Source organism: Mustelus asterias, unplaced genomic scaffold (genome assembly GCF_964213995.1).
Source record: "Mustelus asterias unplaced genomic scaffold, sMusAst1.hap1.1 HAP1_SCAFFOLD_263, whole genome shotgun sequence".
NCBI classification, from domain to species: Eukaryota; Metazoa; Chordata; class Chondrichthyes; order Carcharhiniformes; family Triakidae; genus Mustelus; species Mustelus asterias.
The window spans coordinates 247,874-260,814 of NW_027590229.1; the positions used below are offsets into that span (position 1 = coordinate 247,874).

Sequence of the window (12,941 nt, forward strand, 5' to 3'; positions counted from 1 at the left end):
TTCTTGATTGGTCAGGGGATCAAATGTTATGGGGGAAAGGTGGGAGAATGGGGTTGGAAACTTATCAGCCGTGATTAAACGGTGGAGGAGACTCGATGAGCAGAATAGCTGAATTCTGCTCCTGTATCTTATGGTCTTTTCAGTTTCACGCTCACTGTTAGCTACAGTATTTACACTTGTCCCCCGCTCTTTATTAGCTTGTGTACGTATTAGTTTCAGCATTCCAATGATTCACAAATAGCATTTAACTAAATAACCAATAAGCATTTAATTGTAAATAACTACAGTTATACAGATGATAAAATTAGGAATATCCATTACAATTACAGAGCAGCAACATCTGTCATGGTAAAATAAACAGTTTGATAAATAATGGTAATATCTGACATCATGCATCTGTCCTGAGATCTCTGGGATAATCCAAAATAAATCATACATTCAGAAATTAAATAAAGCTGAGGTGAGTGTGGAGGAACAGAGTGAAATTGTGAATTCTACCTTTCTATGCTCTCGCTCTGCATCTGCTCAGTGAGATATAAGGAACAAGGAAAGAGGGAATCGCATTTCCGAGGCTCTGATCCTGTGCAATGCTGCGCCAGTGTTCCTGTGTTGCTTTCGTTCGAGGGATGTCGGTTTCAGAGGAAATGTTATCACTTGTTGTCCAACTTCAATTTCATTTGGTGATGGGGTGCTGAGAATTCATTAACCGCTGTCGTGCATGGGTTTGTGATGTGTTTCTGTGGGTGTATGGCTGCGTGTTGTGTGTATTTAACAGAGATTCTGTGTTTTTCTCTCTAAGTCTCTCTGTGTGTTTTTCTGTCCCTGTGAGCATGTGTATAAGTTTGTCTGTGTGAATGAGTGTGTGGGTGTCAGTGTGTGCATCTGGAGGGATGTGTGTAGGATGTGCAGATGTGTGTATGTGTATGTCCGTGTGAGACAGTTTCCATGATTATGTCTCTGTGCGAGATTATATGTGAGATTATGCTTGTGATTGTGTGCTTTTACGTGGGGATGTCAGTGCCTGTGAGAGATTGAGATTATAAAACAGAAACACATTCCACCTTTGGAACGGAATCATGTTACTCAACCTGTGCATTTGAGATGTGAACAGTTCCAGAAATAATTGAAGCAACATTTACCGTGTGAATGTGTTGTGGGTTAAGGAATGGTCACCCTGCTTCAACACTGAAACTGTCCCAGATAAATATGTGGGAACTTTTGTTGAGGTTGATAATTGGCAGGGTAAACGGGAGGGGGGCGAGAGTGGAATGAGAGCATTTGGATTCCAACTGAGCTGCTCTCTGTCTCACCGAAACCTGTGGAATTGGAAAGCAAGAGCTGCAAAAGGGGAATAGTTTGTTTGGAAATTATTTTCTTTTCGAACACGGACAAAATGTGATTAAAGGTTGTCATTGTGTCTCAAAATGTTTATATTTCCAATTTTCAAAGAATCAGTCTGTGAGATTGAGACAATTATCTTGGAAACATTAAAAAAAATTTAAAAACTGATCCACTGTGTAAGATTAAACACTGACAATGTCTGACACAGGAATTACAGAGTGCAGCAGAGTTTACCCACTCCCATTCTGAATGGGATTAGTGTCTGATAACTGCACCAAATGTACACATTACAGTCTGAGATCATCCCCAACTACAATCTCCAGACAATATCTCCCATAGGGAATGAGGGAACAGAGTTCATGTAGTGTCTGGTGATAAAAGAGTTAATTGACCAGCCGGGGTTCCTGCTGCAAACTCCAATCCCTGTCAATATTGTTCAATATTCACGCTGCAGGAACCGGTTCCCAGATACAGACATGGGACTTACTGAACTTGTCTGAGGCTCACAGAGAGCAGCACCTGCAGTAGCTGTGAGCCGCCAGCAGATGGTGGCATTGTATCACTTTAATCACCAGATAGTGAAAGAGGTTTTGAGGAGAGGCTGGTGGAGCCTTTAATTCATTCACAGAGACAGAGAGGAAACTCTGACAAGATTGACCAATCTGCCCTCTGCTGGACACTGTCAGAATCACACACACACTGTTCTCTCTCTGGAGAATGATCTCTGCTGCTCCCTTTTGAAAGGAGGTTGAAGACTCTGTTGCTGAGAACACTGACAACACATTGCTGCTTAAACAATGGTTTGCAGCAATCTTTCCTTCAATGTGGAGACTAAAACTACAACAGTTTTCCAGCTGGGGAACCAGGTAAGCAGGGAAATCAGTGCCAGGCTGGAGGGGCTGATGGAATAGGGAGGGAGAGGGGCAGGAATGAAGGGTTTGGAAGGAGCTGTCGAAGATCTTCACAATTCAGGATTTCACTGTAACCGGTGGAGCAGCAATGTTTATTGATTGAAATGTCCACACTGTCACTGTCAGTCCCCGTCTGGATCCCCGCAGCGACTCCAGCTGTCTCTTCCCATTTCGACTGAACCGATTCCTCTCCAGCCTGAAACAGATTAAAGATGAAACAGGAAATAAACAGATTGAACAACAGAGTAAATAACAGGAGACTGGAGTTAATGGGACAAATCTTCTGGTCTCTGGATCGCCAGAGACCAGACACACATCCGAAGATGAGCATCGGGACCCTGTGGATGTCCTGACGCACTGATCTACCTGGGAATTGTCCCAGAGGTATTAACTACTATTGGGGAACTCCCCTGCTGCAGTTAGAGTCAGATACTTGGGACAGATCCACAAAGTTTACCTGGATAGTTACTCAGGTAATGTTAGACAGCTCACCACCTGGGCTAATACCTGAATAGCACACCTGAGTCCCCCAATCATTTCCCACTGATCCCCATACTCCACCTCCCACAATCTGACTAGACCCACTCATAGAGTCAAAGAGGTTTACAGCATGGAAACAGGCCCTTTGGCCCAACTTGTCCATGCCACCTTTTGTTTTTAAAACCCCTAAGCTAATCCCAATTGCCCGCATTTGGCCCATATCCCTCGATACCCACCGTACCCATGTAACTGTCTAAATGCTTTTTAAAAGATAAAATTGTACCCGCCTCTACTACTCCCTCTGGCAGCTTGTTCCAGACACTCACCACCCTCTGTGTGAAAAAATTGCCCCTCTGGATACTTTTGTATCTCTCCCCCCTCACCTTAAACCTATGCCCTCTGGTTTTAGACTCCCCTACCTTTGGGAAAAGATATTGACTACCTACGCTCCAAGGAAAAAAGTCCCAATCTATTCAGCCTCTCCTTATAACTCAATCCATCAAGTCCCAGTAGCATCCGAGTAAATCTTTTCTGCATTCTTTCTAGTTTAATAATATCCTTTCTATAATAGGGTGACCAGAACTGTACACAGTATTCCAAATGTGGCCTCACCAATGTCTTGTACAACTTTAACAAGACGTCCCAACTCCTGTATCCTGACTGATGAAACCAAGCATGCTGAATGCCTTCTTCACCACTCTGTCCACGTGTGACTCCACTTTCAAGGAGCTATGAACATGCACCCCGAGATATTTTAATTCTGTAACTCTCCCCAACGCCCTACCATTAACTGAGTAAGTCCTGCCCTGGTTCAATATACCAAAATGCATTACCTCTCATTTGTCTAAATTAAACTCCATTTGCCATTCGTCAGCCCACTGGCCCAATTGATCAAGATCCTGCTGCAATTGGAGATAACCTTCCTCACTGTCACTATGCCACCAATCTTGGTGTCATCTGCAAACTTACTAACCATGCCCCCTATATTCTCATCCATATCATTAATATAAATGACAAATAACAGTGGGCCCAGCACTGATCCCTGAGGCACACCGCTGGTCACAGGCCTCCAGTTTGAAAAACAATCCTCTACAACCACCCTCTGGCTTCTGTCAAGGAACCAATTTTGTATCCATGTCGATACCTCACCCTGGATGCCGTGAGAATTAACTTCATGCAACAACCTACCATGCGGTACCTTGTCAAAGGCCTTGCTAAAGTCCATGTAGACAACATCAACTGCACTGCCCTCATCGACCTTCTTGGTTACCCCTTCAAAAACCTCAATGAAATTTGTGAGACATGATTTTCCACTCACAAAGCCACACTGACTGTCCCTAATCAGTCCTTGCATCTCTAATGCCTGTAGATCCTGTCCCTCAAAATACCTTCCAACAATTTACCCACCACAGATGTGAGGCTCACTGGCCTGTAGTTCCCAGGCTTTTCCCTGCAGCCCTTTTTAAACAAGGGCACAACATTTGCCACCCTCCAATCTTCAGGCACCTCACCCGTGACTATCGATGATTCAAATTTCCTCCCTAGCCTCCCACAACGTCCTGGGATATACCTCATCAGGTTCCACAGATTTATCTACCTTGATGCACTTTAAGACTTCCAGCACCACCTTCTCTGTAATATGTACACTCCTCAAGACATCAATATTTATTTCCCCAAGTTCCCTAACATCCATGCTTTTCTCAACAGTAAATACTGATAAGAAATATTCATTTAGGATCTCACCCATATCTTGTGGATCCGCAGATAGATGACCTTGTTGATCCTTAAGAAGCCCTACTCTCTCCCTTGTTACTCTTCTGCCCTTTATGTATTTGTAGAAGCTGTTTGGATTCTCCTTTGCCTCATCTGCCAAAACAATTTCCTGTCCCCTTTTTGCCCTCCTGATTTCTCTCTTAACTCTACTCCTACATCCCTTATACTCTTCAAGGTATACACTTGATCCCAGCTGCCTATGCATGTCATGTGCCTCTTTCTTCTTCTTGACCAGGGCCTCAATATCCCGAGTCATCCAGGGTTCCCGACATCTGCCAGCCTTGCCCTTCACTCTGAGAGGAATGTGTTCACCCTGAACCCTGGTTAACACACTTTTGAAAGCATGCCACTTTCTGAGTTCCACCCATATAGACTCAGTGGCCGAACCCTTGGATATTTCCCCTCTCAGTACGGCCGTGATGCTTTCCCTAATCAAAAGTGCAACTCCCCCTCCTCTCTTACCTCCTGTTCTATCTTTCCTGTAGCATCTTTACCCTGGAACATTAAGCTGCCAGTCCTGTCCCTCCCTTAGCCATGTTTCAGTAATTGCTATAATATCCCAGTCCCATGTACCCATCAATGCCCTGAGTTCATCTGCCTTGCCCGTCAGGCCTCTTGCATTGAAATAAATGCAGTTTAATCTGGACTTTCCTTGCTCTCTGTCTTGCTTCTGTCTGATCTGTCTGGTACTAGGATTACTGACACTGCCTTTACTACTTAATGTGCTCTCTTTAACTTCCGTGCTGTCCTCAAATTTCTCTTATGTCTCCCTACTGCTTTGGATCCCACCCCTCTGCCAAACTAGTTTAAACCCTCCCGAGCTGCTCGAGCAAATCTCCCTGCCAGGATGTTAGTCCCCCTCCAGTTCAAATGTAACCCATCCCTCTTGAACAGATCAGCCCTTCCCCAGAAAAGATCCCAATGATCCAAAAATCTATATCCCTGCCCCCTGCACCAGCTCTCAAGCCAGGCATTCATCTGCCTAATCCTCCTATTCCTACTCTCACTAGCACGTGGTACCGATAGTAGTCCTGAAATTACTACCTTCGAGGTCCGACACGTTAGCCTTCTGCCTAACTCTCTGTATTCACATTTCAGGACCTCATCCCTTTTCCTACCTATGTCGTTGGTACCAATATGTACAACGACCTCTGGCTGCTCACCCTCCCCCTTAAGAATGTCCTGCAATCGCTCAGAGACGTCCTTGACCCTGGCACCAGGGAGGCAACACACCATCCTGGAGTCTCGATTGCGGCCACAGAAACGCCTGTCTGTGCCTCTAACTAGCGAGTCCCCTATTACTACTGCTCGCTTGCTCTTTGCCCGACCCTGTCCCACAGCAGAACCAGCTGTGGTGTCACAGGCCTGGCTACTGCTGGTATCTCCCCCTGACAGGCTATCACTCCCGTAAATCATCTCTCCCTCCCCTCCAGCCCGACTACCTCCCACTATCCCTTGAACAAATCTGACTAAACCTCCCAACTTGGCCTCATCCGTCCCACCCTCTCCTGACCTGACATAGAAACATAGAAGATAGGAGCAGGAGGAGGCCATTTGGCCCTTTAAGCCGACTCCAACATCCATCACAATCATGGCTGAGCGTCCAACTCAAAAGCCTAATCCTGCTTTCTCCCCATAACCTTTGATCCTGTTCACCCCAAGCGCTATATGGAGCCGCCTCTTGAATACATTCTTGACTATCTCTCTGACTTAAACTGATTACTCAAGAACCAACCCCAACCCACTACTCTCCAAAGCTATAAACCAATCCCAACCCCCGACCACGTTACCAAATCTAACTAGACACCCAACATTACCAACTCCCAGCCACCATCCAAACTGCTGATTAACCCTCCAACCCAACACAATACAACTCGACCACCCTCCCGACACCCAGAACTAATCCTTGAACCTCTCCCCAGCTCCCTGACTAACCATTCATCCAGCGACACACCAACCCATTCACTCCCACAATCAACTAACACTTATGGAGCTCCCCGGGGTCACTGTGCTGTAAATAAGGTGTGCTCGCTCTACCGCGACTCCACTCTGCTCTGATGGAGATCGCCTGGGTCACTGCTGTAAATAGGGTGCGTGCTCTCTCTTCCTCGACTCTACTCCGCTATGATGGAGTTCCCCGGGGTCACTGTGCTGTAAATAGGGTGTGTGCTCTCTCTTCCCTGACTCTGCTCTGCTGTGATGGAGCTCCCCGGGGTCACTGTGCTGTAAATAGGGTGTGTGCTCTCTCTTCCCCGATTCTACTCCACTATGATGGAGCTCCTCGGGGTCACTGTGCTGTAAGTAGGGTGTGTGCTCTCTCTCTTCCAGGACTGTGCACTGATGGAGTTCCTTGGAGTCACTGTGCTGTAAATAGGGTGTGTGCTCTCTGTTCCCCAACTCTGCTCTGATGGAGTTCCCCGGGGTCACTGTGCTGTAAACAGGGTGTGTGCTGTCTCTTCCCCAACTCTACTCTGGTGGAGTTCCCCGGGATCACTGTGCTGTAAATAGGGTGTGTGCTCTCTCTTCCCCAACTCTACTCTGGTGGAGTTCCCCGGGATCACTGTGCTGTAAATAGGGTGTGTGCTCTCTCTTCCCCAACTCTATTCTGGTGGAGTTCCCCGGGGTCACTGTGCTGTAAATAGGGTGTGTGCTCTCTCTTCCCCGACTCTTGTCTGCTCTGATGGAGCTCCCAGGGTCGCAGTGCCGAAGATCCTGGGAGAAATATGCAGCAGTTTCAGTTTGGGGGAATTTTCACACATACCATTGCTGCTACTTGGAAGATTCAGGCCCATTTCTACTTTAAATCCATTTATATTTTAATTGTTACACTAAAAATTCACACAAACACTCACTCGATCACCTCCAGACTCCTGCAGGTCAGTATGAGGCGGCGGAGAGCAGGGACAGATTGATCTGTGAAGGAGTTGAATTCCAGGTTCAGAATCCTCAGTGTCTGTTTTGTACTGAGAGCGGACGCGAGATCCTCGGCACAAGAATCTGTGAGAGCGTTACGTCTGAGACTGGAGACCAGAGAGAGGAATAACAGGAATCAGGCTCAATCCCCAGTGTTTTAAATAATACTGTTAATAACAATAATAATGTATTGTATCAGACATTCCAAAAACACAACCTGCATTTCTGTAGAATGAGGAAATACTCAATGCTGAAAATGAAATATAAATAAACTGGAAATGCTCAGCAGGTTCGCTAAATACATGTGAAGAGAGAAACAGGGGTAAAGTTTGAGCTTCCATTGGAACTGGGAACGGGCAGTGAATTGACAGGTTTGAAGTGACAGCGGTGGGTGGCTGGGGAAGAAACAAAGAAAGGACAAACTGGAATTACAGGAGTGATTAAATGATAAAAGTGATGATGGGACAGGACCATAATCACAGGATCCCCGTGTCCTGACTCGGAGTGGCTCGGGAGGGACATGGGATGGTCAGTGGTTTGGGAATGCAGTTTGTGGTGAGGTTGAAGATAATGGCTGTGATTTTACCAGAAGCTCTGAAGTGCCAGCATGGGGATTGGAAATGGGTGGTGTGTCCGTGTGGGCAGGATAGGCAGAGTTATGACGGTGATATTGTCAGAGGGGGACAATTAACGGCTGGCAGGCAGGGGGAGCTGCCCACTGAGGCAGCCCGGGCACGGGGCAGTCCCGGTTCAGGCAATGCTGGCACCATCTCCAAAGGCAGCAGGACTTTCAAACAGCAGCTCTGGAGGGAGCAGCGAGGGAGCTCTGCTTACTGAATGAGGGGCTGAAATGTCAGACAGCAGAGCAAGGCTTGCGCACCCCCGCCCCCCTCCCTGGAGGGGCTCCTCCCGGCTGCTCAGGCTCAGAGGGAGGTCCTGTTCCCTCAGGATGGGAGGAGATTATCCCATCGGTACAAGCCAGTCTGGATGGAGATTGCTGGGAGGTGAGCAGGTTTCAGACACGTGGTTTCAGAGTGGAAAAGGATCAATGTCCTGATGTGTTCTGCCACGGTGAGTGCAGCACAGCCTGATATGTGAATAAGGATGAGGGGGAAATTGTGGAAAGAACATCTCCACCCAGACACTGGCAATGCAAAGGACTTGCAGAATCTCACTGGCTGTCCTGTCTGGAGACAATACACATCTCTATAACCTGTGCTTAATGCTGCCTTCTCTCACATTATCTGTCTCTTTAAGACCTGGTTGGCTGTAGGGATTCGCATTCTAATCAGTATTCTGTAACTTGATTTTGTGTCTCTGTGTCCTGTTTGAGAGCAGATTTCCACTCCATCTGACGAAGGAGCAGCGCTCTGAAAGCTAATGGTATTTGCTACCAAATAAACCTGTTGGACTTTAACCTGGTGTTGTTAAAACTCTTACAATGCAAAGGCAGCAGCATTGACTGTCAGAGACATGTCCGTTAGGCTGACACCAGCATAGGCTCGAGCAGGGTTGACCAACATATTCACCGGGCAAACACACGTCAATGTTTTTCTCACTCAAGGGGCCGATGAGTAAATTTCAGAATGATAAAGTTTGGCACAGCAGAAATTTCAATTAAAAACTAAACTGAGATATGAAAAGAAACAACTTGCTGAGCACAATAATGAGTAATAAATAAAGATGATTATTAGAGTTTAATCCTCATCAATCACAAATTGTTTCTCTCCCACATTTGCTGCAGATTGGCTCAAAATCCTATCAGCAGCAAACATGGGAAAGAAACGAGATGTGATTGGAGGAGCAGCTCCATGCAGATTCTTCCATTCAAACTGAACTGTGTGACTGAGATTCTGGAAACTCGCTCCGGGGGCCGCATTGAGGGGCTTCGAGGGTCACATTCACCCCTTGGTCCACACGTTGGACAACCCTGGGCTACTGCATGTGTTTGATGAGTGAGTAACAATTTATGTGTTTGGAAAGAGAGCAAACATCATCAGGGAATGAGTGAAGAGTGGAGACATCCAGGTCTTGCCATCCTGACGCCAATGGACGATGAAGTGCTGGATCAGGAAGGCCTGGGGGCAGAGTGGGTAATTACTGCTGGTGAGATGGGTTGAGTGTGTGGCCTAATGAATGGGCACAGGAGAGCGTCTGGTGAGGACAAAACATAGAGCTTGTTTATCCATCACTGGTCACAGAGAGCAGTCTGAAGGACGTATTGGGATAGGAACAAAATACGTTGGGGCAGCAGAAGGCCATTCAGCCCCTCGAGCATACTCCATCACGGCTGATCTAATTATAGTCTCAACTCTTTTCCCCGTAACCCTTGATTCGCTTCTCAATCCAAAATCATTCTTAACTCAGCCTGGAATATATTCAATGACTCTGCCGCCACTAGTCTCCAGGGAAGAGAATTCCACTGACCAGCCACCATCTAAAAATATAAATTTCTCCTCATCTCAGTCTTAAGGGACTGACAATTACATTTTAAAATCTGTCCCTTGTTCTGGTCTCTCTTACAAGAAGAAACAGCCTCTCAGCAACCACCCTGTCTCATCCCCTCAATGCGATCACCTTTTAATCTTCTGAACTTTCATAGATATTGCTCCAATCTGCTCAAATTTCCCTCGTAAAACAAACCTCCATCCCAGGAATCAGCCGAGTGAACTTTCTCTGAACTGGTTCCAATACAATTCTATCCTTTTTTAAGTAGAGCTCAACACTGTACACATTACTCCAGTTGTGGAGCCTCCCTGAGCCTCTCCACATCCCCTTGAAACATCTTTGCATCCTCCTCACAATTCAGATTTTCACCTCGTTTTCCATTATTCGCAGATTTGGAAATATTATATTTGATCCCCACATCCATATCATTCATGTCGATTCTGAATAGCTGAGACCCAAACACTGATCCCTGCCGTACTCCACTAGTTAGAGGCTGTCAACCCAAAAGTAACCCATTCATTCCAACTCCTTGTTTCTGTCCATTGATCAGTTCTCAATCCATGCTGGTATATTCCTCCCAATCCCACGTGCTCCAATTTTATTTAATAACCTCTTGTGAGTGAATCATGCAACTATAGAATCCCTAGTGTAGGAATCGTCATTCGGCCCATCGAGACACACTGACAGAGTAACTTACCAAGGTCCGCTCTCCATAAACTCACTAATTTACTGGGGCTAATCCACCTAACCTACACACCTTGGGACACTAAGGGCAATTTTACCATGGCCAATCCATCTACCATCCATATCTTTGGAGTGTGGGAGGAAACCGGAGCACCCAGAGGAAACACACGCAGACACGGGGAGAATGTGGGAACTCCACCCAGTCACCCAAGGCTGGAATTGAACCTGGGCCCCTGGCTGTGATGCAACAATGTTAACCACTGTGTCACCGTGCCAGCCTTTCATAAATCCATGTTGGCCCTGTCTAATCCTGCCATTAATTTCGAAGTGTTCTGTTATAACTTCCTTCATTATAGATTATTATAGGATTTCCATACCATCAATATCAGACTAATAGATCTGCAGTTGCCCGGGTTCCCGTAACCCCACATATTTACGCCGCTAATCCCCCTAACCTACACATCTTGGACACTAACGGGCAATTTAGCATGGCCAATCCACGCAACCTGCACAGTTTATTTGGACTATGGGAGGAAACAGGAGCAGCCGGAGGAAACACACACAGACACGGGGAGAACGTGAAAACTCCACAGTCGCTCAAGGCTGGAATGAATCCGGGTCCCTGACGCTGTGAGGCAGCAGTGCCAACCCCGGTGCCACATCTTCGCTTAATCTAATACACTCCTTGAATTAGCAACGGCTGGAACACTTCTGCTGCTCTTCTCCAAATGAAAGGAATCTATTTTTGTTGGAAACGCCACACATTTGCACATCACCATGTCTAAAACAGCTTGTTGTGTGATTGGCACTGGAACGTGCTTCTCCAGGAAATTGCTTGAATAGATTCTGTGAACCAATCTTCTATTCAACTTTTGACAATCTGAGTGATTTATACAGTAAATGGAAGAAGCCACAGGAGCACTGACCTACAGAGGGATCTGTGTGTACAAGTCTACAGATCCCTGAAAGTGGCAACACAGGTGGATGAGGTGGCCAAGAAGGCAGACAACATGCTTGTCTTCATCGACCGGGGCATCGAGTGTAAAAGTTGTCAAGTTATGTTACAGCTGCATGAAACTTCAGTTGGCCACATTTGAATATTGCTTGCAGTTCCGTTTGCGACACTCCCAGAATGATGTGGATGCTTTGGAGAGGGTGCAAGGAAGGTTTACCAGAATGTTGCCTGGTCAAGGACGGTTAGGTTATGAGGAGACGATGTATAAACACAGATTGTTTCACTACAAAAAGGGAGGCTGAGGGGTGACCTGATGGAGGTATCCACAATTATGAGAAGCATCAATATGGTGGATAGTCAGAGACTTTTCTCCAGGGTGGAATGATCAACTACAAGAGGGCACAGGATGAAGGTGAGAGGAGCAAAGTTTGGAGGGAGGTGTGTGGGGTAAGTTTTCACCCAGAGGGTGGTGGGTGCCTGGAAGGCACTGCCAATGGAGGTGGCAGAAGCAGGCACGTTTCCAATGTCCAAGGTGCATCTTGGTAGATACATGAACAAGAGACAAACAGAGGAATAGAAACCGCAAATTGGCAGTAAGTTCGTGGTCTGAATAAGCGTTAGGAGGCGCCACAGGCTTTGTGGGCTGAAGGGCCTGTTACTGTGCTGTGCGGTTCTTTGTTCTTCTTTGTATATGAAGATTAAAATCACCCGTGGTTATTGCAATATGTTTTTACAAGGCCCCATTATTTTTCCTGTGTATTGTGTCGGAGATTGTGACTGTTGTTAGGAGCCGATAAATGATTCCCACAAGTCATCTTTTAACTTTGTTAAATCTTATCTCTATCCAAACTGATTCTGCATCTTGAACTAAGTTCAGCTCTCGCTACTGTACTGACATCTGTTACTAACAGAGTGACTCCACCACCATGTCCTGTCCTCCATTTACTGTCATCCACTCACTCTCTCCCTTTTCACAGATCAATGGATGCTGTGTCCGGGGAGAGCTGTGCACATCTGAGGAGGAGGAGAGGACCTCAGAGGGTGAACCATAACCTATCCCCCCACTCCCTCAACATAAGGATTTGTGGGACTGACATCCCATTGCTCAGGGATCAGAGAGAGAAGCAACAGGAGTCAGAGGAAAAGCAGTTTTCCTTATTCATAACTGACGCCAATAGTAATGGGCAGTGTTTTTTATACAAATACCAGTGGTGAAATTATATTGTTGAATATTCAGTTATTATAAACACAATCTCACACAGTCTGCTACTTACTGCAGTTTCTGTATTTTACAGTCCGGATTCCTCAGAGCCACAGACAGCAGTTTCACTCCGGAATCTCCCAGTTTATTGTAACCCAGATACAGATCTATCAGTGAACGGTTTGTACTGAGAGCAGAGGCCAGGTCCTTGGCACAAGAATCTGTGAGATAGTTA

General features: G+C 46.2%; 1 protein-coding gene across 1 annotated transcript in view; it reads right to left on the bottom strand.

Annotated features, from left to right (window-relative positions):
* Positions 1–2,309: 2,309 nt before the first annotated feature.
* LOC144486005 (NACHT, LRR and PYD domains-containing protein 3-like) overlaps positions 2,310–12,941 on the bottom strand; it is a 142,327-nt gene continuing 131,695 nt past the window's right edge. The window contains exon 5 of the mRNA XM_078204114.1: positions 2,310–2,448. Within this exon, the coding sequence (XP_078060240.1) occupies positions 2,310–2,448 (139 nt within the window). The remainder of the gene's footprint in view (positions 2,449–12,941) is intronic.